Source organism: Oncorhynchus nerka, linkage group LG2 (genome assembly GCF_034236695.1).
Source record: "Oncorhynchus nerka isolate Pitt River linkage group LG2, Oner_Uvic_2.0, whole genome shotgun sequence".
Taxonomy (NCBI): domain Eukaryota; kingdom Metazoa; phylum Chordata; class Actinopteri; order Salmoniformes; family Salmonidae; genus Oncorhynchus; species Oncorhynchus nerka.
This window is the reverse complement of record NC_088397.1, coordinates 55,346,467-55,372,466: the sequence shown is the minus strand read 5'-3', so window position 1 is coordinate 55,372,466 and position 26,000 is coordinate 55,346,467. Positions and strand designations below refer to the sequence as shown.

Sequence of the window (26,000 nt, the reverse complement as noted above, 5' to 3'; positions counted from 1 at the left end):
GAAATGGTCCACCCACACAGACAGCATCGTGAAGAAGGCGCAGCAGCGCCTCTTCAACCTCAGGAGGCTGAAGAAATTTGGCTTGTCACCAAAAGCACTCACAAACTTCTACAGATGCACAAATCGAGAGCATCCTGGCGGGCTGTATCACCGCCTGGTACGGCAACTGCTCCGCCCACAACCGTAAGGCTCTCCAGAGGGTAGTGAGGCCTGCACAACGCATCACCGGGGGCAAACTACCTGCCCTCCAGGACACCTACACCGCCCGATGTTACAGGAAGGTCATAAAGATCATCAAGGACAACAACCACCCGAGCCACTGCCTGTTCACCCCGCTATCATCCAGAAGGCGAGGTCAGTACAGGTGCATCAAAGCTGGGACCGAGAGACTGAAAAACAGCTTCTATCTCAAGACCATCAGACTGTTAAACAGCCACCACTAATATTGAGTGGCTGTTGCCAACACACTGACTCAACTCCAGCCACTTTAATAATGGGAATTGATGGGAAATGATGTAAAATATATCACTAGCCACTTTAAACAATGCTACCTAATATAATGTTTACATACCCTACATTATTCCAACTCATATGTATACGTATATACTGTACTCTATATCATCTACTGCATCTTTATGTAATACATGTATCACTAGCCACTTTAACTATGTTTACATACTCATCTCATATGTATATACTGTACTCGATACCATCTACTGTATCTTGCCTATGCCGCTCTGTACCATCACTCATTCATATATCTTTATGTACATATTCTTTATCCCCCTACACTTGTGTGTATAAGACAGTAGTTTTGGAATTGTTAGTTAGATTACTTGTTGGTTATTACTGCATTGTCAGAACTAGAAGCACAAGCATTTCGCTACACTCGCATTAACATCTGCTAACCATGTGTATGTGACAAATAAAATGTTCAAATCAAATCACCCCATCATCGAGAGGCTGCACAATTCACACACTCAGATGACAAAGAGAGAGACTATCAAAGATTGAGAGAGAATGGAGGAGCAAAAGAGAAGATGGAGACTGAGCTGATGAAGAAGAATAGAACAGAATGCTAGAGGTGGACTGGGGATTCCTCTGGTGTGTGTATGCCATGCCTTGGGCTTCCAGACCCACAGAGAGCGAGAGAGAGAGCGAGCGAGAGAGAGCGAGCGAGCGAGTGTGTGTCATGGTCTTCCAGACCCACAGAAACACACCACCCCAGAGAGAGTGTGTGTGTATGCCATGCCTTGGGCTTCCAGACCCACAGAAACACACCACCCCAGAGAGAGAGTGTGTGTGTGTGTATGCCATGCCTTGGGCTTCCAGACCCACAGAAATACACCACCCCAGAGAGAGTGTGTGTGTGTGTGTGTATGCCATGCCTTGGGCTTCCAGACCCACAGAAACACACCACCCCATAGAGTGTGTGTGTGTATGCCATGCCTTGGGCTTCCAGACCCACAGAAACACACCACCCCAGAGAGAGTGTGCGTGTGTATGCCATGCCTTGGGCTTCCAGACCCACACCACCCCAGAGAGTGTATGTGTGTGTGTGTGTGTGTGTGTGTCATGCCTTGGGCTTCCAGACCCAACAGAAACACACCACCCCAGTGTGTGTGTTTGCCATTCCTTGGGCTTCCAGACCCTACAGAAACACACCACCCCAGTGTGTGTGTATGCCATGCCTTGGGCTTCCAGACCCTACAGAAACACACCACCCCAGTGTGTGTGTTTGCCATTCCTTGGGCTTCCAGACCCTACAGAAACACACCACCCCAGTGTGTGTGTATGCCGTGCCTTGGGCTTCCAGACCCTACAGAAACACACCACCCCAGAGTGTGTGTATGCCATTCCTTGGGCTTCCAGACCAAACAGAAACACACCACCCCAGAGTGTGTGTATGCCATGCCTTGGACTTCAACCCAACAGAAACACACCACCCCAGAGTGTGTGTATGCCATGCCTTGGGCTTCCAGACCAAACAGAAACACACGACCCCAGAGAGTGTGTGTGTAGTCTGCTGGCTATTGTGGAAAACACAACCATGTCTATATAATCCTCTTAATCAGGACGGCCTGTCTTCAAATCCCCAAGAAATGTGTGCGTGTGTGTGTGTGTGTGTGAGAGAGATGGGTGGGCACCAGCAGAAGCTAATGAGATGTGTAATCGGACCCCAGGGCACTGGTCTGGTCTAAGTATAATTAAAAAGGTAAAGAAAAAAGCATCTCCAGAGAACAGAGGATAGACTGACTAAATGCAAGTAAAAATAATCAAAGCAAATGAATATTTTAGATTCCAAAGCTGTTTTCATATTTTATGACAATAGCAGAGATAAGGTATGTGTGAGTTTATGGGCTCCTGCTTATTAGTATGTAATTTGAACATGGAAGATTCTTGACTTTATGCCGCCAAGACTATTAACATCTACTTCTGCTCATATAAATTGACTTCCTGGTAGCAGTATGCCCGTTGGAGCAATACTGCGTCTAATTTGCGAAAACAACAGCAAAACTGACAGAGGGCTTTGGCACATCAGCATGAGTCACAATCTGCCCCGCTCAGCTCCAGGCTGATCAAATCTAAATCAAATGCAATGATGATCAGATTCCTGCATGCGTTGGATGTGAAGAACACAACTTTGTATAACGGTCAACTGAACCTTCTAATGAACACCGTGTGGGATTGCAGAATGACTGTGGAATGCAATTCTCTTCTGATGTCACTGCAATGGGATGGATTTAAATCAAACTTACCATAGCAGTCAAAGGCTTCACAGTAAGCTCATTCCCAAACCCCTCAGCCATTAGACGCCATATACACTGTGGTACAGCACACGACTGTGCCTGAAAAACACCTCCCACATATGGGATTATGCTAATATGACAGCCACATTGACAATGTGGAAATAAGCAGAGGCCTTAGGAGTAGATTTGTCAAATGATCCACTGCTTGGGATGTGTTAAAGAGATGGGAAGTGAAGACTGAGAACTGGGAGAAATATCTAGAAGCTCTAAATCCAAATCTCAGCCACTCAACAAGACGTGTGCGACTTCATCGTCTGACAGGAAATCAAGAGGGGGGTTGAAGAAATTAAAGAATGTCACCGAATGACCATGATGACGAAGAGGCTGTTGACAGGAGTTCTGAACATCATGGGATCACAATTAGAATGGATCTGAAGGGCACAACACCGTCCATCCAGACAGGCAGGCAGAAAGAGACTGGAGCACAGCGGAAGCAGCTGGAGCACTTCCTTTGTAACTAACACAGGTAAATTAAACCCAGAGATTGTGTCTGAACACATTGTGTAGGGGAAGTTGAGCTGGTCAACTGTGTCAGAGAATACAAAAGATGGGGGGGGGGGGGCTGTGGGGGTTCACACAGAAGAAAAGGAAATATTCCACATGCAAAGACAGAAGGAGAACAGTAGCAACACTTGGGTAAAAAACATAAATAGATATACTAAATGTTTCATTTTTTTATACCACTGGTGAAGCCAAGCCAGAATAAAAAAGGCATATTACAACCTGTGTTGTGATAATTGCTTTGTTTGCGCTATAACCTGTTAGTTCATATGCCTTGACACTGTGATATACAAGCAGAAGGCCGAGACAATAAGAAGACACAGCTGCAGAATAAATTCAACCACACCCATGTTTCATCAGAAAACCGGAGAGCAACCTCTGTCTGGTGAAGTTCACAAAGCCTATTGCATGTAACAAACATGACCTACAGCATGGTCAAGCAAGTTAACGTTTCCAACATTGTCGGGACCACTAAACAACAATTGAGAACACCGGAGAGTTACCGCAAGTCGCAAAGAAAACAGGAGCTGCCTCCACTATTCCACTATTCCACCTCTGCTTAGTTTAATACAGTGACAACTAAAAGATAACAAAAACAATATAGTCCAATCAACGTAAGCTAAATATGATGTGGCTGTCCATGGTTGTGATTGTCTGTGTCCCAGGCTACCTGGCTAAAATGCTTGCTAGCCTAACTTCCTTTCACAGGCAACATTGAGCCAGCTAGTTAACATTAGCCTTCTACATCTAGCTACATATTGAACTTCCATCCTCTCAGGCCAGGGGCACAATGTATTAATTTCTGGTTGGATCAGAATCTCCGTTATAATCTTTGGCCAGAATGGAGAATTAAGTAAAACCACAAGTCCAAATCCCTATCTCCATCCATGGCTATTTTAGGAAAGGGCCAATAGGCTATACGTGTGCTCTAGCCAACAGCGCACAGATTGAGTTGGCTAGAGTACGCGGTTGGCTAGAGTGCATGTGTCAATACCAGAGTGGGCTACACTCGCTATATAAAACGCAATAGTTTTGGTTAGAAAACCATCAGTAGAGTTGAAAATGTGATGAAAACCCATTCAACTTAGATTTTTTTAATCCATTACATAAGATGAATGCGTTTTTATGTGCACTACGTCATCACGCACAGCTTTGTATCTCCAACAAGTCAATTTGATGGAAACATCTCTGGTGGGAAAATGCACACTTTGCTTATGCAGTTTTTAAAAATGTTATATAAAAATGCAAGCCATATGCCCGCTGGCTTCCCATGCATTCAATGCTACGGGCGACAACAATGTCATACTCTTTTTGGCCAGACAGCATCAGATAGATGGGCTACACATACAGAGGGGCGCTGTTTCGCTCGCTCAGATGCTTTCTCCGGTAAGATATACTTTTGGTCATGTAGTGTGTGGTCACTTGCTTGCCGAACTTCTCAATCCAAAATCATGGCCATTAGTATGGAGTTGGTCCCCCTTTGCTGCTCTAACAGCCTCCACTCTTCTGGGAAGGTTTTCCACTAGATGTTGAAACATTGCTGCGGGGACTTGCTTCCATTCAGCCACAAGAGCATTAGTGAGGTCGGGCACTGATGTTGGGTGATTAGGCCTGGCCCGCAATCGGCGTTCCAATTTATCCCAAAAGTGTTCACTGGGGTCGGGGTCAGGACTCTTTGCAGGCCAGTCAAGTTCTTTCACACCGATCTCGACAAACCATTTCTGAATAGACCTCGCTTTGTGCCTAGTTAAATAAAAATAGGGCACAGGGGCATTGTCATGCTGAAAGAGGAAAGGGCCTTCCCCAGACTGTTTCCACAAAGTTGGAAGCACAGAATCATCTAGAATGTTATTATATGCTGTAGCGTTAAGATTTCCCTTCACTGGAATTAAGGGGCCTAGCCCGAACCATGAAAAACAGCCCCAGACCATTATTCCTCTTACACCAAATGTTACAGTTGGCACTATGCAGGTAGCTTTCTCCTGGCATTCGCCAAACCCAGATTCATCTGTCAGACTGCCAGATGGTGAAGTGTGATTCATCACTCCAGAGAACGCGTTTCCAATGGCGGCGAGATTTACACCACTCCAGCCGACGCTTGGCATTGAGCATGGTGATCTTATTTTTTATTTTGTATTTTTTTATTTCACCTTTATTTAACCAGGTAGGCAAGTTGAGAACAAGTTCTCATTTACAATTGCGACCTGGCCAAGATAAAGCAAAGCAGTTCGACACTTACAACGACACAGAGTTACAAATGGAGTAAAACAAACATACAGTCAATAATAGAGTATAAACAAGTCTATATACGATGTGAGCAAATGAGGTGAGAAGGGAGGTAAAGGCAAAAAAAGGCCATGGTGGCAAAGTAAATACAATATAGCAAGTGAAACACTGGAATGGTAGATTTGCAGTGGAAGAATGTGCAAAGTAGAAATAAAAATAATGGGGTGCAAAGGAGCAAAATAAATAAATAAAATAAATACAGTAGGGAAAGAGGTAGTTGTTTGGGCTAAATTATAGGTGGGCTATGTACAGGTGCAGTAATCTGTGAGCTGCTCTGACAGTTGGTGCTTAAAGCTAGTGAGGGAGATAAGTGTTTCCAGTTTCAGAGATTTTTGTAGTTCGTTCCAGTCATTGGCAGCAGGCAACTGGAAGGAGAGGTGGCCAAAGAAATATTTTTTTTGGGGGTTGACCAGAGAGATATACCTGCTGGAGCGCGTGCTACAGGTGGGTGATGCTATGGTGACCAGCGAGCTGAGATAAGGGGGGACTTTACCTAGCAGGGTCTTGTAGATGACATGGAGCCATTGGGTTTGGCGACGAGTATGAAGCGAGGGCCAGCCAACGAGAGCGTACAGGTCGCAATGGTGGGTAGTATATGGGGCTTTGGTGACAAAACGGATTGCACTGTGATAGACTGCATCCAATTTGTTGAGTAGGGTATTGGAGGCTATTTTGTAAATGACATCGCCGAAGTCGAGGATTGGTAGGATGGTCAGTTTTACAAGGGTATGTTTGGCAGCATGAGTGAAGGATGCTTTGTTGCGAAATAGGAAGCCAATTCTAGATTTAACTTTGGATTGGAGATGTTTGATGTGGGTCTGGAAGGAGAGTTTACAGTCTAACCAGACACCTAGGTATTTGTCCATGTATTCTAAGTCAGAGCCGTCCAGAGTAGTGATGTTGGACAGGCGGGCAGGTGCAGGCAGCGATCGATTGAAGAGCATGCATTTAGTTTTACTTGTATTTAAGAGCAATTGGAGGCCACGGAAGGAGAGTTGTATGGCATTGAAGCTTGCCTGGAGGGTTGTTAACACAGTGTACAAAGAAGGGCCAGAAGTATACAGAATGGTGTTGTCTGCGTAGAGGTGGATCAGAGACTCACCAGCAGCAAGAGCGACATCATTGATGTATACAGAGAAGAGAGTCGGTCCAAGAATTGAACCCTGTGGCACCACCATAGAGACTGCCAGAGGTTCGGACAGCAGACCCTCTGATTTGACACCTACTGAACTCTATCAGAGAAGTAGTTGGTGAACCAGGCGAGGCAACCATTTGAGAAACCAAGGCTGTTGAGTCTGCCGATGAGGATGTGGCGATTGACAGAGTCGAAAGCCTTGGCCAGATCAATGAATACGGCTGCACAGTAATGCTTATCGATGGCGGTTAAGATATCGTTTAGGACCTTGAGCGTGGCTGAGGTGCACCCATGACCAGCTCTGAAACCAGATTGCAGAAAAGGTATGGTGAGATTTGAAATGGTCGGTAATCTGTTTGTTGACTTGGCAGATCATTTTTGAAAGAAAGGGTCCAGATTGTCTAGCCCGGCTGATTTGTAGGGGTCCAGATTTTGCAGCTCTTTCAAAACATCAGCTGGGGAAGGCTTGGGCGAGTTGCTGTGGGGGGTGCAGTGCTGTTGACCGGGGTAGGAGTAGCCAGGTGGAAAGCATGGCCAGCCGTAGAAAAATGCTTATTGAAATTCTCAATTATAGTGGATTTATCAGTGGTGACAGTGTTTCCTTAGGCTTGTGTGCGGCTGCTGGGCCAAGGAAACCCATTTCATGAAGCTCCAGACGAACAGTTATTGTGCTGGCATTGCTTCCAGAGGCAGTTCGGAACTCGGTAGTGAGTGTTGCAACCGATGACAGACAATTTTTATGAATTAGCACTCTGCAGTCCCGTTCTGTGAGCTTGTGTGGCCTACCACTTCATGGCTGAGCTGTTGTTGCTCCTAGACGTTTCCACTTTACAATTACAGCACACAGTTGACCGGGGCAGCTCTAGCAGGACAGACATTTGACGAACTGACTTGTTGGAAAGGTGCCATCCTATGACAATGCCACATTGAAAGTCACTGAGCTCTTCAATAAGACCATTCTACTGCCAATGATTGCACACAACCATGGAGTTTTATACACCTGTTGCAGGTGTGGCTGAAATAGCCAAATCCATTAATATGAAGGGGTGTCCACATACTTTGGTTTATATATTGTATTCAGCCTCTTGCGAATAAAGGTAAATTATGACAGAGAAACAGAGATATTATAATTATAGATTTCTTCTTGGTATATTTTTGGGGAAGCCTGGCTTCCCTTGGCATCCATGAATACACACCCACTGAAAAAGAGATTCTCGACCTACCACCCACACTGCCATAAATCTAAGCCACAGGACCAGCTAGCTATAATCGCACCACAATTTTAAAAAGTTTAACTTCTTCCTTTTGGATTTACAACAGTTTAAATCTGCTGAGCCTGCAAAGTTTCAGGCTAGCCACACATGTCGGTGAAACTTTAAAAACTTGAATACCACTGTAAATTAACTTGTCTTTGCCTTTCCTTCGGACTGATCCCTGGCTGAATAACTGACTCAGTCAGCCCAGTGTAGTATATTAGGAGGGGATTAACAGCATCACATGGAGTTATGCTGTGCTCTGATGTGATCCAGACACTAAATACCTCCTCACTGACCCCTGACCTTGATGCTGTGTTTCATGCTGCCTGGTCTGATCGGCCCAGCCCCATGGAGCGCCATGCACTGATCCCACAGCAAACACGCACGAGGACTTGCTAAATAACACATGGGTCCATTAACTATGGGAGCCTTGAGGTACACTAATCCGCTTCCATGTTAAAGCCTTCGTGTGTGTGTGTGTGTGTGTGTGTGTGGGGGGGGGGGGGGCTAGAGGAAATTTAGACCAGGGTACTACCCGAATAGATGATTTTTTATCATAATTTCAGACATGATAACAATCTGCAACCAAGTTCCCTCAAAAACAGTTTAGTGTTCAGACTAGATACCCAACAGACAGACTAAATGTATTAAATAGGAAATGTCAATCAAAAACATGTCTCTCTCTTTATGATATACAGCAGGAGTCCTTTCAACAAAGCAGGGCGTGTGGAAATACATGTCGAAACTACGTACATATTACATAATCCAGTTAATGACTCTGCCAGAGCTACTGTGTCAATACAGCAGCATGGCTATATAATGACATGTGGCACCCGGTGGCAGCTCAGTAAGGTGTGTACTGTAGTCAATCCCCCTACAAAACAACGTACTGTTGGCCATTAAAAGCCATAATCGGCACCAAAACATGCTATGCCCAGCCTGTACCCTGAACTTGAGTGAGGATGCAGAAAAGTTTACCACCTGATGGACAATAGCCTAATCAGCACCGCCTTTTGCCTTCACAGTCATCAAACTATGAAAATGACAGCCACGGTAGGTAGCCTAGTGGTTAGAGCGTTGGGCCAGTAACCGAAAGGTTGCTGGATCAAATCCCCGAGCTGACAAGGTAAAAATCTTTAGATCTGCCCCTGAACAAGGCAGTTAGCCCACTGTTCCTAGGCCGTCATTGTAAATAAGAATTTGTACTTCACTGACTTGTCTAGTTAAATAAAATAGACATTGATTTGAGCTAAATTAGGACATTTAAACTGAACACAGGATACAGATGGCCCTTGTTGCCAAACATATTTTACAGATTAAGCCTGATTAGGGAGAACATTTCCTAGACAGCATGAATTTTTAAAACCTGAAATGGCATATGGTCATGTGATTGTATTGCCACGGCATCCCCTCCTCCATTCCTCCAAACAGGATCTGGAAATGAGCCTGGTGGAGCACTGGGACTGGAGTGGGAGCTGATTGGCCAGCTTCCTGATATTGTCATTATGAGCATGGGCAGGATGGCCACCTTCTTCCCATTAGGCTAGACAGAGGGGATTCATCAACCATAACTAGAACCATGCGGCATGGACTGTGTGTTGAGTTGGGAATTTGTTGTATGAAACTGACAAGAAAGTAGGTAGTCCGCAGGTTGCCCATCCAGTGGCTCCTTATTTGGGCCAATGAAGTAGGAATATGTGCTCAGGGTTTATAAACAAATAGATGTGGAAAAAATATTTTTGTGTGATTCGCCCCCCCCCCTCCCCTCCCCTCTTTCAACCACAAAGAAACGTTTTAAAATCAGTCCAATCCCAGAGTGGCAAAGGCACTACATCATAGCTCTGAGCATTCATACAAGCCTGCCAGACACACTGGGTTGTGTCACATTGGCTTAGTGTCAAACTACAAGGCCAGGATGAGTCAAGTTGACCATGAACAGTTCACACTGGCCAGAGCTGCTGTTTGTATGCTTTTGTTAATGTTGTCATCTTCTTGCTATGGTATGAGCAGAGGTTGGGATGTAGTCAACTATCAATACGTGCCTTAGGCCTAATGGGTAGGCGACAACCAAGATATCACCTACAGCGTCGTTATGGTACACTCCAATCATAAGTCATTTAACTGCTGAAATGCAAGGCATGTGGGTGTTGTTTTAAGGGGAAAAGGGCAATTCAACATACATAAATCACTCACAATGTATGAGTATGTACATATCTGACGGAACTAAAACCTTGAATGGGATTCTGAAAAGTGGGAAATGATTTAGTACATATTTATTACATAACATTTTAGTGCCTTGTCCACTTTCATACATCACTCAGTGTGGACGAATGAGGCGCTCTGGGACGCTCTGCTGCTTCAGTGTCATCTCTTACCTTGTCTGACCGTTCTCAATCTGATGGGACCACTGCAATTCTTTATCACTGTCTGTACATCATACAGGGGCAACCCAGAGATCGAGAGGTTCTCTACTTCCAATATCAACGCCCCCTCTGTTAATTTTCCATTTTTGTAAACCACGATACCATCGTTAACTTGTCCGATGTAGGCGAACTCTCCGTTCTCCGCACCACCGAGCAATTGCACATTTAAGTCACCGCGAGCGTCTTTGAGGACCGCGCACTCGTTAACTTTAGTGGTCCAGTGATTCTTCTTTTGGATCACTTTGGACATGATGAATATCCGACACCAAACAGGTGGTCTCGCCGATGTATAGCAATATGGACAACACAACGTGTCTCAGAATATAATATCCAAATCAGACGCAACAAACTTTCTTTTTCTTTCCGTGAAGCATGAGTGCTGCTGTCAAAATCTGCCCATCATTCACGCAAAAAAAAAAATCAAGCCATTCTTGTCCAATGGACCACTTCTGTAGAAGTCCTGAGCAGCTGGTCCTAATTTGCAGGTATTGTTTTTCTCATCTTCCTTGCCGAGTAATCTCGTTTATATATCTCTTCGGCGTCTGCCAAAGTACCACTAACCTACAGTATCTACTTGTTAAAGTCGTTTCTCAGTTCCTTCTTTATAAAAACCACTTTCAATATTTTCCGTTCAATATCCAAGCAATGGAGGTTTTCTTTGAAAACGCGGTGAGTTGGTTGGTGGTACCACACAAGACCACGGCTCCTTTAAGCAGGTACAACGTTTTGTTATATTGTATCCCACTCCGCGTGCTGTACGGATCGAGAGGTACTGCTAGTAAAATGAGCGCATGCGTCTTCTTTCCCTACGGAGTCCAGAGGGATATCCTGCTGCACCTATTACAGGGTCCTAGTGCCGCGACCGTCAAGGACTAACATGCTATTTGAAAACACAGTAAACTAAAGCACGGATAATATTGACTTTGACCAGAACTATTGTTTAAAAATCATATTCTTAGGAGGTTTAATTGCATTTCAATAAATTGATACCAATGAGGAGGGAATAAGCTGCCATATCTAAATCGAAGCATGAAGCAAATGTAATAAATATTATATTTATCATTCAGTCAATCTTTCTTTAGTCTCTACACGTTTAAATCATTACGCTACACCTCCACTCTGGGCCCAGTTTTTAATAGTCTTTTACTGGTTTTCAATGGAATGCAGATCAGATTAAAACTTGCCACTTTGCCAGGTGAAATATATGTATTATTTTTGGGGGATTCTAATAGTTTGGGTTCTTTCTGTAGCACATTCTTCATTCTCACTGGAACTTCCCCCTCAAACCACTAGACAGACAGGCACTCCCCTCTGTGCCCTGCTAATATGGAGCTCTGGTATGTGTAGTCCTTCATGGGAGTCGAACACACACAGATGTTTAAAACACATAGTACTCGCTCGATTATAGGACCTTCAACAATATGTTACAATAGCCTATATTTAACATAATTGTGATAACTGTCAACGTCAACAGTTTTTTCATCACCATCATCATAATCATCACTCACATCCCTCTTCCCCCCTCTCATCATTGGCGAGAGAGAGAGAGAGATATTATTTTCCCTTGTGTACCCTTAACCATTTGTACATTGTTACAACACTATATATATAATATGACATTTGTGATGTCTTTTTTGTTTTGAAACTTCTGTATTTGTAATGGTTACTGTTCATTTTTATTGTTTATTTCACTTTTGTATATTATCTACCTCACTTGTTTTGGCAATGTTAACACATGTTTCCCATGCCAATAAAGCCCCTTGAATTGAATTGAATTGAGAGAGAGAGAGAGAGAGAGAGAGAGAGAGAGAGAAAGAGGGGGCATTAGACAGCTGGGCTGAAGCACAGGGAAAGGGAGCATGCTGTTTGATGGGATCAGATGGGCTGCCTCTCACCTAGGGAAAAGCAGATGAGCTTTTCCAAACCTAAAAATAACATTCAAAGTATTCTTTGTCCCATAGGAGGCAAACCATTGGCCTGGATGGGACTGGGAAACAGAATGAGTGTTTTTAAGCCCAAATCTTGTAACTTCTTCTCAGATCAACCAATCACACGCAGGAACAGTTTATTAAGCCCAGGGCCATAGAGTTAAACAATACATTCCCACTCTGAATGTATCTAAATAGTGTTACGTTAACCGGATGTTGTTCGATGCAGCATCACTGATGCCGTACAGCCTACCATTACATCAGCTATGTTTCACTTCCTATTGCTTTTATACCTACTTTCAGAGTAATGATCATATAGAGGTAAGCAGATGGCAATAATAAGTGACCCATTACATGACTGTAATGTGGTCATCCTCAATGCCTCTCCTTGGTGACCCCTGATCTAGATAGATGATAGTCCTCATCATATGCTGTATGTGATGTTGTTATCACCTCACCAGTCAGTTCCATGGTCATTAGGGAGAGGACAGGAGGAGAGGAGTCCCACAATAAGAAATCATCAAATGAAAGAATACTAACATTAAATAAATGTCTCAGTTGAATATAATAAACATGTATTATACCTTAGCATAAGTATACAAGAAGGCACAATTTAGAGTAAAATATTTACACTTGTTTTGGGGAAAGGATGATTGTGGGACAAGTGTTTAAATTGTGCAGTATTTAGCAAGCATAATAAGAGTCTGGTAGCAGCAGTTGTGATGTGTGTGTGTGTGTGTGTGTGTGTGTGTGTTTGTGTGTTTGTGTGTGTGTGTGTGTGTGTGTGTGTGCTAAGGTGTGGAGAATCAGAGCAGGTACTCAGTCCAGTTCAAGTGTTCAGCAGTCTGGTGGGTTGTAGATAGAAACTGTCTCTGAGCCTGTTGGTATCAGATCTCATGATCCAATACTGTCTGCCCGACGGTAAGGGAGTTAACAGCTGATGCTGGGGTGTGTAAAGTCCTTGATGATGCTGCGGGCCTTCCTCAGGCACCGTTTCGAGTAGATGTCCTGGATGGGTGGTAGCACGGTCCCAGTGATGTACTGGGCCATCTTCACCACCTGCTGGAGGGCTTCGCGGACGTAGACAGAGCAATTCCCATACCAGGCCGTGATGCAACCGGTCAGGACGCTCTCGATGGTGCAGCGGTAGTATTTGGAGATGACCCGAGTGGCATGCAGAATCTTTTCAGCTGCCTTAGGAAGTAGAGATGCTGTTGCTCCCTCTTGACAAGAGTGGTGGTGTTGTTGGTACATGTCAAGTCCTCAGTGATGTGGTCCCCGAGGAACTTGAAACTGCTGACTCTTTATGGTAGTCTTGTTGATGTGGATCAGGGCATGTTCCCTCCTCTGCTTCTTGAAGTCAACGATCAACTCCTTTTTTTTCTGACGTTGAGGGAGAGGTTTTTGTCCTGGCACCACAATGCCACTTCACTTACCTCCTCCCTATAGGCCGACTCATCATTGTTGGTTATCAGGCCTACAACTGTGGTGTAATCAACTTGATGATGTAGTTGGTGTCGTGCAAAGGCACACTGTCATGGGTGAACAGGGAGTAGAGCAGAGGGCTTGGGACACACCCCAGGGGGGCCGATGTGTTAGCAGTCAGTGTGGAGGAGGTGTTGTTGCCAATCCTCACAGCCTGTGGTTTGCCTATCAGGAAGTCCAGGATCCAGTTGTAGAGGGTGGTGTCCAAACCCAGGGCTCTGGGCTTGGTGTCAAGCTTGCTTTGAGGAATCATTTAGTGTTTTGAGGATTGTGTCTGTACACTTAGCTAGCTACCATGATCCTATACATTGCATATGAAGCTCATTTAGCAAGCTGCAAAAGAGTGGATAATGTCACCGGTAAACGTGACCTTTTTTTCTACTTGTTGGTTGCCTTTTGGCTCCCCACTCATGCTCTCTGATTGGTTCAGAGTAGAAATCGCTCTTTACCGATGGCATACCGATTCACCGTGCAAAAACATCAGAGAATGTGGCAATTCAGTCTCCAGTCAAACACCACCGGTGGCACACCGCAGAAAATGAATGGAAGATAAACGCTAAATGAAGGGCAGACAGACAATCGGTGCAGTTTGCTTTGTCCCTTAAGAGTAGATTTGATGTGACATACTATATTGTTTGTAGATCTAGCTGGTGTGCCACTGCCAGTCAGATGTACTGTGACCTCCAGTAGGGGTCAGACAGAGCCAGTGCATGCTTCCTGTCACATTGTGTCACTCAAATCAAACAGACAGCAGGGCCATACTTCCAAGTTTTATTTCCTCCTCTATATCCATCACTTTTATTTTCTGGGAAATGTTGAAAATTGATCACTTGAAGCAATGTTTTGAGCATGAGAACTTAATCAGAATCTGACACCACCCTGCATCTGCCATCTTGACTTTACTAACTTTACATGTAAGATGGCAGATATAACTATACATTACGTTTTTGAAATGTATAAACCTCAACAAGTTCATTACTAACTGTCAAGCTGGCAATGTCTCACTCTCAACATTAAACAGATCAACTTTTTCCAGGCCTATTCCTGAGCTGTGCCTCAGCCTTCCAGTGAAATCCTTGTCTCTCTCTCTCTCTCTCTCTCAGCAATATGTCTGCCATTTTGTCTAAGATAGTAATGTTTTTTCCTGACTATGAATAATGTTTAGGTAACATACTTTGACTCGTAATGATATACTGCAATAAGCAATGATACACTACCTGACCTAAAGTATGTGGACACCTGCTTGTCGAACATCTCATTCCAAAGTCATGGGTATTAATATGAGAACGCGTTTCCACTGTTCCAGAGTCCAATGGTGTCGAGCTTTACACCACTCCAGCCGACACTTAGCATTGCACATAGTGATCTTAGGCTTGTGTGCGACTGCTCGGCCATGGAAACCCATTTCATGAAGCTCCCAACTAACAGTTATTGTGCTGACATTGCTTCCAGAGGCAGTTTGGAACTCGGTAGTGAGTGTTGCAACCGAGGACAGATGATTTTTAAGCATTACGAACTTTAACACGCGGCGGTCCCGTTCTGTGAGCTTGTGTGGCCTACCACTTCACGTCTGAACCGTTGTTGCTCCTAGATATTTCCACTTCACAGCACTTACAGTTTGACAGCACTTGCAGTTGACTGGGGTAGCTCTAGCAGGGCAGAAATTTGACGAACTGACTTGTTGGAAAGGTGGCATCTTTTAAGACGGTGCCACGTTGAAAGTCACTGAGCCCTTCAGTAAGGCCCTTTTACTGCCAAAGTTAATCTATGGAGATTTCATGGTAAAGTGACTAGGCAACAGGATAGTTAAGGCAGTGGCAGCTCGACCCACACAGTGTTCCACCACAAAACAGCAGGAAATTGCCATAAAGTGTAGAAACAGCTACTCATGTCAAAATGCTGAATTTTGGCACTTTAGCCAGCCTTTGTTCATATAAAAAAATATATATTTATTGAATTATCCATGTGGCCTATTTTGAAGGGCACTTAAAATTCAATATTGGTACACAATTTCTACTTAAAATATCAAAGGGACGCAAAAGGCACTCATTTCGTGGAACAACCCAATAGCAATTTACATATTCACTGTAGACAGCAACAGACCCATCCGTCATTAAGACATCATACTCAGTCAAGGAAATTATGACCACAGCTCATCTGTAAAGTGCCCAGTGGGGACAACTGTCATTGCAGCAGTGTTTTAGTGAGCCATCAACAGCATACTGTAGGGCTCTCTCTGGGTGTAGTGTAGGTGCATTGTTCCTCCTCATCATCTCTCTCTTAGTCCACACCCTTCTGTACATACCTTAATGTGCTGTTAAAGTTTGATGGCAGGGCCTGGGAGGAAGGAAGAGAGTGAGAGAGAAAAATAGAGCGAGAGAAAGTAGGAGAAAGTAGGAGAACTATTTTAATTAGAGGTGAAGCAAGGGAGAGAAAGAGAGGACGATTGTGTGATAATGGCCCATTGCTGCCGAAAGAAGTAGTGTTTGACCTTTCACCGGATCCATCTTAAAGACAACCTGTCTCCTTCACAGTAATATCAGGTTTTCACTTTCTCACATGCTCAGCTTATGCTGGTATTCTATTGACACAAACTGGTCACCAAATAGTATGTTTAAGATCATGCACAGTAGGCTACAAAACAGTATAGCTACAGATCATGACATGTAACCTTCATGAATGCATTTGGCCATACTCTTCCACCAGCAGCTGTTTCATTCAAGTTTGTAGCAATAAAAAGAAAAGTGTTTCATTGGAGTGCTTTATAGAATGACTGAGGGAAGGTGACAGTAGTTTAGTGAAATCACATCAAATACTTTCATATTATGGTGGCTATAGTGCACTGCCCAGGGATGGCCTCCTAATCACAACGGTGTTATAGCTGTGTGATACACATTACCATTAAGCCCCTGTACTGTAACACACTCCCAACGAGTCTGATAGATATTCACCGGCCTACTGTAACCATTAAGCCCCTGTACTGTAACACACTCCCAACGAGTCTGACAGATATTCACCGACCTACTGTAACCATTAAGCCCCTGTACTGTAACACACTCCCAACGAGTATGACAGATATTCACCGGCCTACTGTAACCATTAAGCCCCTGTACTGTAACACACTCCCAACGAGTCTGACAGATATTCACCGGCCTACTGTAACCATTAAGCCCCTGTACTGTAACACACTCCCAACGAGTATGACAGATATTCACCGGCCTACTGTAACCATTAAGCCCCTGTACTGTAACACACTCCCAACGAGTATGACAGATATTCACCGGCCTACTGTAACCATTAAGCCCCTGTACTGTAACACACTCCCAACGAGTCTGACAGATATTCACCGACCTACTGTAACCATTAAGCCCCTGTATTGTAACACACTCCCAACGAGTCTGACAGATATTCACCGGCCTACTGTAACCATTAAGCCCCTGTACTGTAACACACTCCCAACGAGTCTGACAGATATTCACCGACCTACTGTAACCATTAAGCCCCTGTTTATTTTTTTTAATTTTTAATTTATTTCACCTTTATTTAACCAGGTAGGCTAGTTGAGAACAAGTTCTCATTTGCAACTGCGACCTGGCCAAGATAAAGCATAGCAGTGTGAACAGACAACACAGAGTTACCCATGGAGTAAACAATTAACAAGTCAATAACACAGTAGAAAAAAATGGGCAGTCTATATACAATGTGTGCAAAAGGCATGAGGAGGTAGGCGAATAATACAATTTTGCAGATTAACACTGGAGTGATAAATGATCAGATGGTCATGTACAGGTAGAGATATTGGTGTGCAAAAGAGCAGAAAAGTAAATAAATAAAAAACAGTATAAAAACAGTATGGGAATGAGGTAGGTGAAAATGGGTGGGCCCAAAGTCTCCAACTTCAGCGATTTTTGCAGTTCATTCCAGTCACAGGCAGCAGAGTACTGGAACGAAAGGCGGCCAAATGAGGTGTTGGCTTTAGGGATGATCAGTGAGATACACCTGCTGGAGCGCGTGCTACGGATGGCTGTTGCCATCGTGACCAGTGAACTGAGATAAGGCGGAGCTTTACCTAGCATGGACTTGTAGATGACCTGGAGCCAGTGGGTCTGGCGACGAATATGTAGCGAGGGCCAGCCGACTAGAGCATACAAGTCGCAGTGGTGGGTGGTATAAGGTGCTTTGGTGACAAAACGGATGGCACGGATGTACTGTAACACACTCCCAACGAGTCTGACAGATATTCACCGACCTACTGTAACCATTAAGCCCCTGTACTGTAACACACTCCCAACGAGTCTGACAGATATTCACCGACCTACTGTAACCATAATGTTTCTGTGCTAAGCACTTTATAGGGGCTCTGTAAAAGAGGTCTGTTTTATGCCTACATGTCTTTTTAATCTTCTTTTCCTCTATGACCCGATAAAGACTTACACATTATAATATCCTCAGAGAGAGAGAGAGAGACATCCTTAGTTTTAACTAAAGTAGAGCTGCAAAGGCCAGTGTTACCCTGCCAGATTACAGATGAATGGCTCTCTCAAAAAGGCCATCAGATTATCTCCCATATTTAGGATTTCTGTCATACCATCGGCGATGAGAGGCTATGTCATTGATGGTCTTTTTTTTTAACCAATATACTATTCTGCAGTTCAGTGCAGGTCACCAGTATGTAGGTTATGTTTTGGCCTGAATTGTATGAAACAATAACCAGAGCAACATGAAGTTAAAACAGTGCCAGAGACCAGATAGGAAATGCAGCCAAAGAAAACGCTGTACACAGCATATTGAACAATCCCAAATCATATCAGCACAATTAAAATCCTGGCTAATCCCCAAAGCAATAAAATATATTCCTTCTGTAGAATCACTGAATGTTGGAAGTGATATTTTATATGAAAAGGGTTATTAGGTTACAGGGAATTAAGACCACACTGTCCTCTAAAATATGCCAAAAGCCAGGAGGTTAAAATGCAAACCATTTGTGTGTCGGAAATTGAGAGAGACAGAGATGAACAAGAAGGAAAAGAAAATAAGAGGAAAGAAAGAAAGAGGAGATAGAGAGAAGAGAGCACAGGATGGCTTGCTGGTTCAGGATCCTGAGTGCTCAACTCGCCCACTCAGCCAGCCTCAGCAAACTACCACAAATATGAGGATGCATTGCCAACAAATTGTGTCTCAGATAAGGTTGAAAAATTCTGCTAACTTTCCCAAAATTCCAGATTTTTTTTCCCGACAGAAATCCTGGTTGTAAAATTCCAGAAATAAGAGAAGAATAAGCAAGAAATAAGTTAACCAAAACTCTAAACCAGACATACTGTATAATGTAGAATATATCAAGTTAGGATTTCACCCTTAAATTATTTCATCCCATATCTCTAGAAATCCTAACTGGAGATATACTACAGTATACAGTATGTCTGTCTCGAACCTTTGTGCATTTCATGCACTGATGTCGATGGAATTATTTCTGTGTGTTTATTTGAATCCTCATTTACTTTGGGTCCACACAAACACAATGTAAAACAGAATGAAGATAGAGGTGAGACAGAGGCAGATTGTGTCTGACCTGATTGTTTGTGTCAGAGGTGGGGCTACTGTATATGAGTCCTCCCAGTCGCTCCGATTTCAGATGGGATTACTTAAAGATGCTTTCCCTGACCACATGCAAGACGGGCCACTCTCCGTGCGACATGGCATGCTTCCAACTCTGACAGTGGGACAGCTGCACCAAACTGATCACAGAAGAATAGCCCAGTAGAGAGTGGCCTGACATGCGACATATACACATTTAATGATTCGAGTTTTGTTCCATTAAATCATAATGGTGGATTGGTAATTGTTTCATTCTGAAGAATGTGAAATGTATAGGCCTACTCTATGGAAAGTGAAGCTGTTTTTGAGTTGGAATAATGAAATCCACCATGTTGTGACTTCAGAGTTCTTTTCAACATTACAGTATGTGCATATGTGTTAGAGACATTCTAAATGTAGCTAACACAAGGAGCTTTTGTGTTCCTTACGACATACAAACCAGACTGTGCTAGATTACCCAGACAGATGCCATACTGTGAGAGAGGTATGCCTTTACTATACGTCTCCTTGTCTATTCTCTTCTCTCTCTCTGTCAACCTTGAAATAACTGATTCACAGTGGATTTAAAAAGGAAACCATTGTTTGACTCTTTTTCCAGGTGCTCTTTTGTTTGCTTGACCTTACTGTTTGGAGTGGCATGACAACTGCCAAAGTACACAATGGGGGGGAGACACAGTGGCCTTGGTGCATTCCTTACCCTACCAAGCATGACCTCATCCCCCACCACAACACTGTTCTGATTGGTATACACTTCACAGCAGCGTGACAGCATTTTCTTGGTGACTGTTTGTTTGGATCGTCTGATTTTGGAGAGGATTGGGAAACACAGCTTATTGTAGGTATTTATTTGACCTTTATTTAACTAGGCAAGTCAGTTAAGAACAAATTCTTATTTTCAATGACGGCCTAGGAACAGTGGGTTAACTGCCTGTTCAGGGGCAGAATGACAGATTTGTACCTTGTCAGCTCGGGGGTTTGAACTTGTAACCTTCCGGTTACTAGTCCAACGCTCTAACCACTAGGCTACCCTGCCGCCCCGGTATAGGCTACTCTGTCAATTGCTGGGGTACATGACTCATTGTAAGTTTACTCTGTTAGTTGCTGGTGTTTGTTTTGATGTACAAAGCTTAAAATGTTTCTGTTTCTACTAAAATGACCTGTTCTCAACATTCCAAAGTCTCAGGTTTTGTCTCTCTCCTGTCCAGTGGACCACTGTTCCATGTTTAGTCAAGCAGAGAAGGCACACACACAGCTCCTCCACCTCCGTCTGGAGTGCATGGGGAAACCAGCGGAGTATGGACGCTATCCAAAACACATCAAACAGAGTGGTCCCAATAGCTATTTATGTGACACTAACGGCCGTTTCTTATGAGTTAGACCATGAGGCCTTGGGCAGGCGTTTAAAGGGATCCCTGTTTTAAATCCCAACACATATGATCAATCTAAAAGATAAAACATGACTAAAATCACTCTGTTTTCATAATGCACCACCTATAAAGCAGCCAGCGAGGGAAGCCCTGTGAGTATATGGGCCTCTAGCATGGGAAGTGGAAACCCTTGGCTCGTAGAGAGAGAGTGTGAATGGGCTGTTTGGAGGAAAGAGGAGGGGAACACTAATGGAACACATTTGTCCTGTTACGTGTGGAAACCTGACACATGCTAGACTTCCCTATGTATAAAAGTCAGTCCAGGGCGGGCAGCTTATGATCCTCTCTTTCTAAGCGAGGTGCAGGTGGTTCCTCTCTCTGTTTCTCTTCCCAGAGCCCACTCTGCTCTGAGGGGAATGGACTCCTTCAGAACAAAGGTCATTATTGTAATGCTGCTGAAACTGATACTGTGTTACATCTGTTCTGCACTTCATTCTTAAACTCACTAGATTTATAGCAATCAAGGGGGATAGTGGGCTTGATGTGGTAGAGACAGATCATGACCTGTGAATTACAATATCATACTTGGTGTATACAATGTGCGTAATGGTGAAAGCATGCAGGAGCGGGGAGGGAGGAGAGGAAAATAGGGGAGGAGAAGAGAAGAGAAGAAGGAGAGGAGAGGAGAGGAGAAGAGAGGAGAAGAGCAGAGAGAGCGAGAGAAAAATAGGAAAACAAAAGAGCAAGGAGAAAGGGACAGAGTGAGGAAAGATAGATTGTGAGCGAAAGAGAGAGAAAGAATGAGGAAAGGCGAGAGGAGGAGAGAGGAGGAGGTCATGGGTCATAAATGCCTGTTGTCAATATCATACTTGGTGTATACAATGTGCGTAATGGTGAAAGCATGCAGGAGAGGGAGGGGAGGGGAGGGGGTCATGGGTCATAAATGCCTGTTGTCAATATCATACTTGGTGTATACAATGTGCGTAATGGTGAAAGCATGCAGGAGGGGAGGAGAGGAGAGGAGAGGAGAGGAGAGGAGAGGAGAGGAGAGGAGAGGAGAGGAGAGGTAGGCATGAACCCATCTCTAAAACAACTCATCTGACTGAACACTGTGGTATTCCAGCAATTGAAAGACTGCAACGCTGCACAGAGCCTGTCATTGTGTTCTGAACTGTGGAGTGATTAGAGGATCTGGTTGCCATAGCAAGGGGATGCTAGTCATGCGCTCACTGTCTGGGCAGTTGTTGTTGTGTGGCGTTTTCTGTTGTTGTTGCATGGAGACGTAATCGTATAAGGGGTTCCTTAATCCTTCTTGTATCTGAATCCAAAAGAACAATGTTGTATAACGCAAACAAGTAGCATTAAAGATAGCCCAGTATTTATTCTTATTTTCATTTCTCTAAATGGAGTGTATTTCATTTCCATTGTTCAGTTCATAATACAGCAACCGATCCTTTTCAATCATCTCCACTAGCACCAACCCAGTCTTAAGCCAGTCTTAGATCTACATCATCCCTCCCACACAGTTAAGATGACACACGCTAGCACTTTAATGTATGCTAATTTCTCTTTTCGTGTTCATGTGCTCCTTGAGATTCTCTAAGGCATTGAATCTTAGGTCTCTTTTCTGGAGTAGTGTTGAATAATGCCTCTGGCTCTGCGCCAGGAGGGTGCAGTAAGAGTGAGGAGTCTCTCAGCAGGCAGGGTGAAGGCCACGGCCCAGGGAGGGTAAGAGTGAGGGGTCTCTCAGCAGGCAGGGTGAAGGCCACGGCCCAGGGAGGGTCAGAGTAAGAGTGAGGGGTCTCTCAGCAGGCAGGGTGAAGGCCACGGCCCAGGGAGGGGAGAGGGGTCAGGCAGGGTGAAGGCCACGGCCCAGGGAGGGTCAGAGTAAGAGTGAGGGGTCTCTCAGCAGGCAGGGTGAAGGTCACGGCCCAGGGAGGGTCAGAGTAAGAGTGAGGGGTCTCTCAGCAGGCAGGGTGAAGGCCACGGCCCAGGGAGGGTAAGAGTGAGGGGTCTCTCAGCAGGCAGGGTGAAGGCCACGGCCCAGGGAGGGTCAGAGTAAGAGTGAGGGGTCTCTCAGCAGGCAGGGTGAAGGCCACGGCCCAGGGAGGGTCAGAGTAAGAGTGAGGGGTCTCTCAGCAGGCAGGGTGAAGGCCACGGCCCAGGGAGGGTCAGAGTAGGAGTGAGGGGTCTCTCAGCAAGCAGGTTGAAGGCCACGGCCCAGGGAGGGTCAGAGTAAGAGTGAGGGGTCTCTCAGCAGGCAGGGTGAAGGCCACGGCCCAGGGAGGGTCAGAGTAAGAGTGAGGGGTCTCTCAGCAGGCAGGGTGAAGGCCACAGCCCAAGGAGGGCCAGCCGGGTTAGTATTCCCCAGTTCAGTTCCCTGTCTCCGAGCTGGATAGAGTTTCACATAGGAGTCTGTATAGTGAGCACAGGTCTTAAACAGGAGGGTGAGTCAGGAAGTGAACAATAATTCAAAACAGTCCTCAACAAAAGGCCTTCAAATGGTTTAGAGCGTATCATATATCAACCACGGGTTCGGTGTAAAATGTGCAGCAGCACACATTAGAAGCACGGTTGGTGGTGATAATGTATCAGACCTCTGGCATATCTGTTTCAACGATGTTCAAGTACAGTATTCTGATGACAATAGTGAGTAAGGGTGAAATGTTGACAGCAAATGTGCTAACATTCCCAGAAACGACCACATGTTCATAGTACTGCCAGTTGAACTTATATGTAAGAACTGTCCTTACTACAGTCCAATGATTCATGTAGATTTGAACACTGAACAGTGTGTCTATGCGATGTGCGCATATCTGTCAAGCTGAGTAAAATTGTACTTGATAAAGCAACATTCATATACAGGCCTTCCATGCGGTCCCGTACACTCCAGCCTTGTTGTAGCTGATTATCAGTATCAAAAGCAATTACTTTCATATACACAAGAGAGAGTATGTTACAGGTCAGCTGTTGTGAAAATAGTTTGTTGTTGTCAGTTTTTATTAATTGGCAACAACAACATTGTGGCATGCAATATCCATCTCCCTTCACCATGATAGATAGGCTGCAGGCTCTGCCTTTGGACAATATTTGGTTGCTCTTGAGACTTGTTTTCTACAGTATGTCGAACAGCCATCACTTTTGGCTACTTGAACAGAACATGAGTCTCCAATGAATGATTTCTGAATAATAATTCTGGTATATCATCAGCCTTGCTTGTAAAAGTTCATTTGTGGTCAGAGAGCCTACTGTATGACTTGAGTAATGTTTTGGCATAACAAAGGCATGTATTTATAACAGGAGAGGAGTGTGTTAACCCACTGGTGCAGCTGTGGCTGAATATTTTATGCTGGAGTATTTTTCTAAATGTTAAACGCTATGGTGCTCCAACAAACATCCTCACCAGAAGACACACACGCACGCACGCACGCACGCACGCACGCACGCACGCACGCACGCACGCACGCACGCACGCACGCACGCACGCACGCACGCACGCACGCACGCACGCACGCACACACACACACACACACACACACACACACACACACACACACACACACACACACACACACACACACACACTCACACACACACACACACACACACACACACACACACACACACACACACACACACACACACACACACACACACACACACACACACACACTCCTGCCATCATACCTTTATATAACTCCGGAAACAAAATGATCCAACTCAGTTAGCAGTCAGTAAAGCATAAACGCCGAATGAGCTATGCCTCTGTGGGTTGGGAAAAACTCTATTTGTTTTTGGGGTGTCATACTTTGTTCTCGTAGTCCTCTGTCACTATGCAGTACCGTGCTGTGCTGACTCTGAGCTATGATGTGACATGCTGTGGTCTGTGTTCTGCCGTCTGGCTCACACTCTATTGCCAATGGCACACTTGCTATGCCTGACTCAGACGTATTCTTGAAGTATGAGTGTGTGTGAGTGTGAGTGTGTGTGTGTGCGTGCATGTGCATGTGCATGTGCGTATGTGTGCACGTGCGTGTGCGTGTGTGTAGATTGAAAAGTGGAAAGTAAAGTTGAGAAGCTGAGCCCACTGCGATACGTCTGAGTTTTGACTTGGTCAGGGCTTATCACCATGGCAATATGAAAGACTGTATTACCCCGTCCTGCAGGGAAACTCAATTCATGTAGTTATGCCGACAGCTTCCTAATCTCTCCTTCAAATATCACTTTCACTGAGACTGTTTTTGAGCTCTCTGGGAAGCCATCTAGTCAGGAATGTATTTTGACAGTCATAGAAAGATACAGGAAGACTACTATACTTTGGCAGAGATTAAAGTGCAGACTTCAATGCTTTGAGGGAATATGGATGTAGAGGGTTACATCATACGTAACCTTTCACAGAACGTATTTTACAAAACATACAGAACATTTCCATGATGCTTTTGTCCTCAGTCTTGCGCAGTGCCACCGCTGAAAACCATTCCACTTACGTGTTCTCATAAACTGACCTTAACACTGTTTGGCATGAGGTTTCAACAAGGCCTGGGAGCTAGGACCGAGGATCTCAGGTTTTTATCTGAAAACCTATACAGCTGCTCTCTCTCCCTCTCGCTTGCAATCTGTCTCTTTCTCTCCCATTTCTCTCTCTTTCTTTACCCCTCCCCCTCCCCCTGCCTCTCTATCCTCAGCAGAGCGGTCGATAGCCTTTTACTGCTCATTTCTTAAGCCACCCGTTCTCTCTCTCTCTCTCTCTCTCTCTCTCTCTCTCTCTCTCTCTCTCTCTCTCTCACCCCCTTCCTTCCTTACTCCATCACACTCAAGGTGCCTCCTGGATGGATGGATGCTCTTTCTCCGTCACAATTATTTGTCTATGCCCTTTTAACAGTGAAAGAACAACAGAGTAAGGACACAGAGTGGAGGGTGGGAAAGAGAAATTACAGTCATCCCAGCTAACACATAACGTTCTGAGAACCATTTGTTTCTTAAAGCTGGGTTGTCCTATGGTCATTTTGCATACAACCTTCCCACAACGTTCTGGTAATGGTGCAGGACAGTTGCTTGGCTTTGGAATATTCAGCACATTTAAGGAACTTGACAAAAAAAAAAAAAAAATCTTAGTATTTCATTACTATAACAGAACGTCTCCTAAAATTTCAAACATGGTTACATTTCATTTAAATATTAGTAATGTTCTAGGAATGTTCTCCAACTAGTTTG

General features: G+C 44.4%; 1 protein-coding gene across 8 annotated transcripts in view; it reads right to left on the bottom strand.

Moving 5' to 3' along the window:
• Positions 1 to 11,184, bottom strand: part of magi1b (membrane associated guanylate kinase, WW and PDZ domain containing 1b) — a 211,425-nt gene extending 200,241 nt beyond the window's left edge. For all 8 annotated transcript variants that reach the window (XM_029674813.2, XM_029674845.2, XM_029674829.2 and 5 more), the window contains exon 1: positions 10,364 to 11,184. In XM_029674813.2, the coding sequence (XP_029530673.2) occupies positions 10,364 to 10,661 (298 nt within the window). In that variant the 5' untranslated portion in view covers positions 10,662 to 11,184. The remainder of the gene's footprint in view (positions 1 to 10,363) is intronic.
• Positions 11,185 to 26,000: the final 14,816 nt, after the last annotated feature.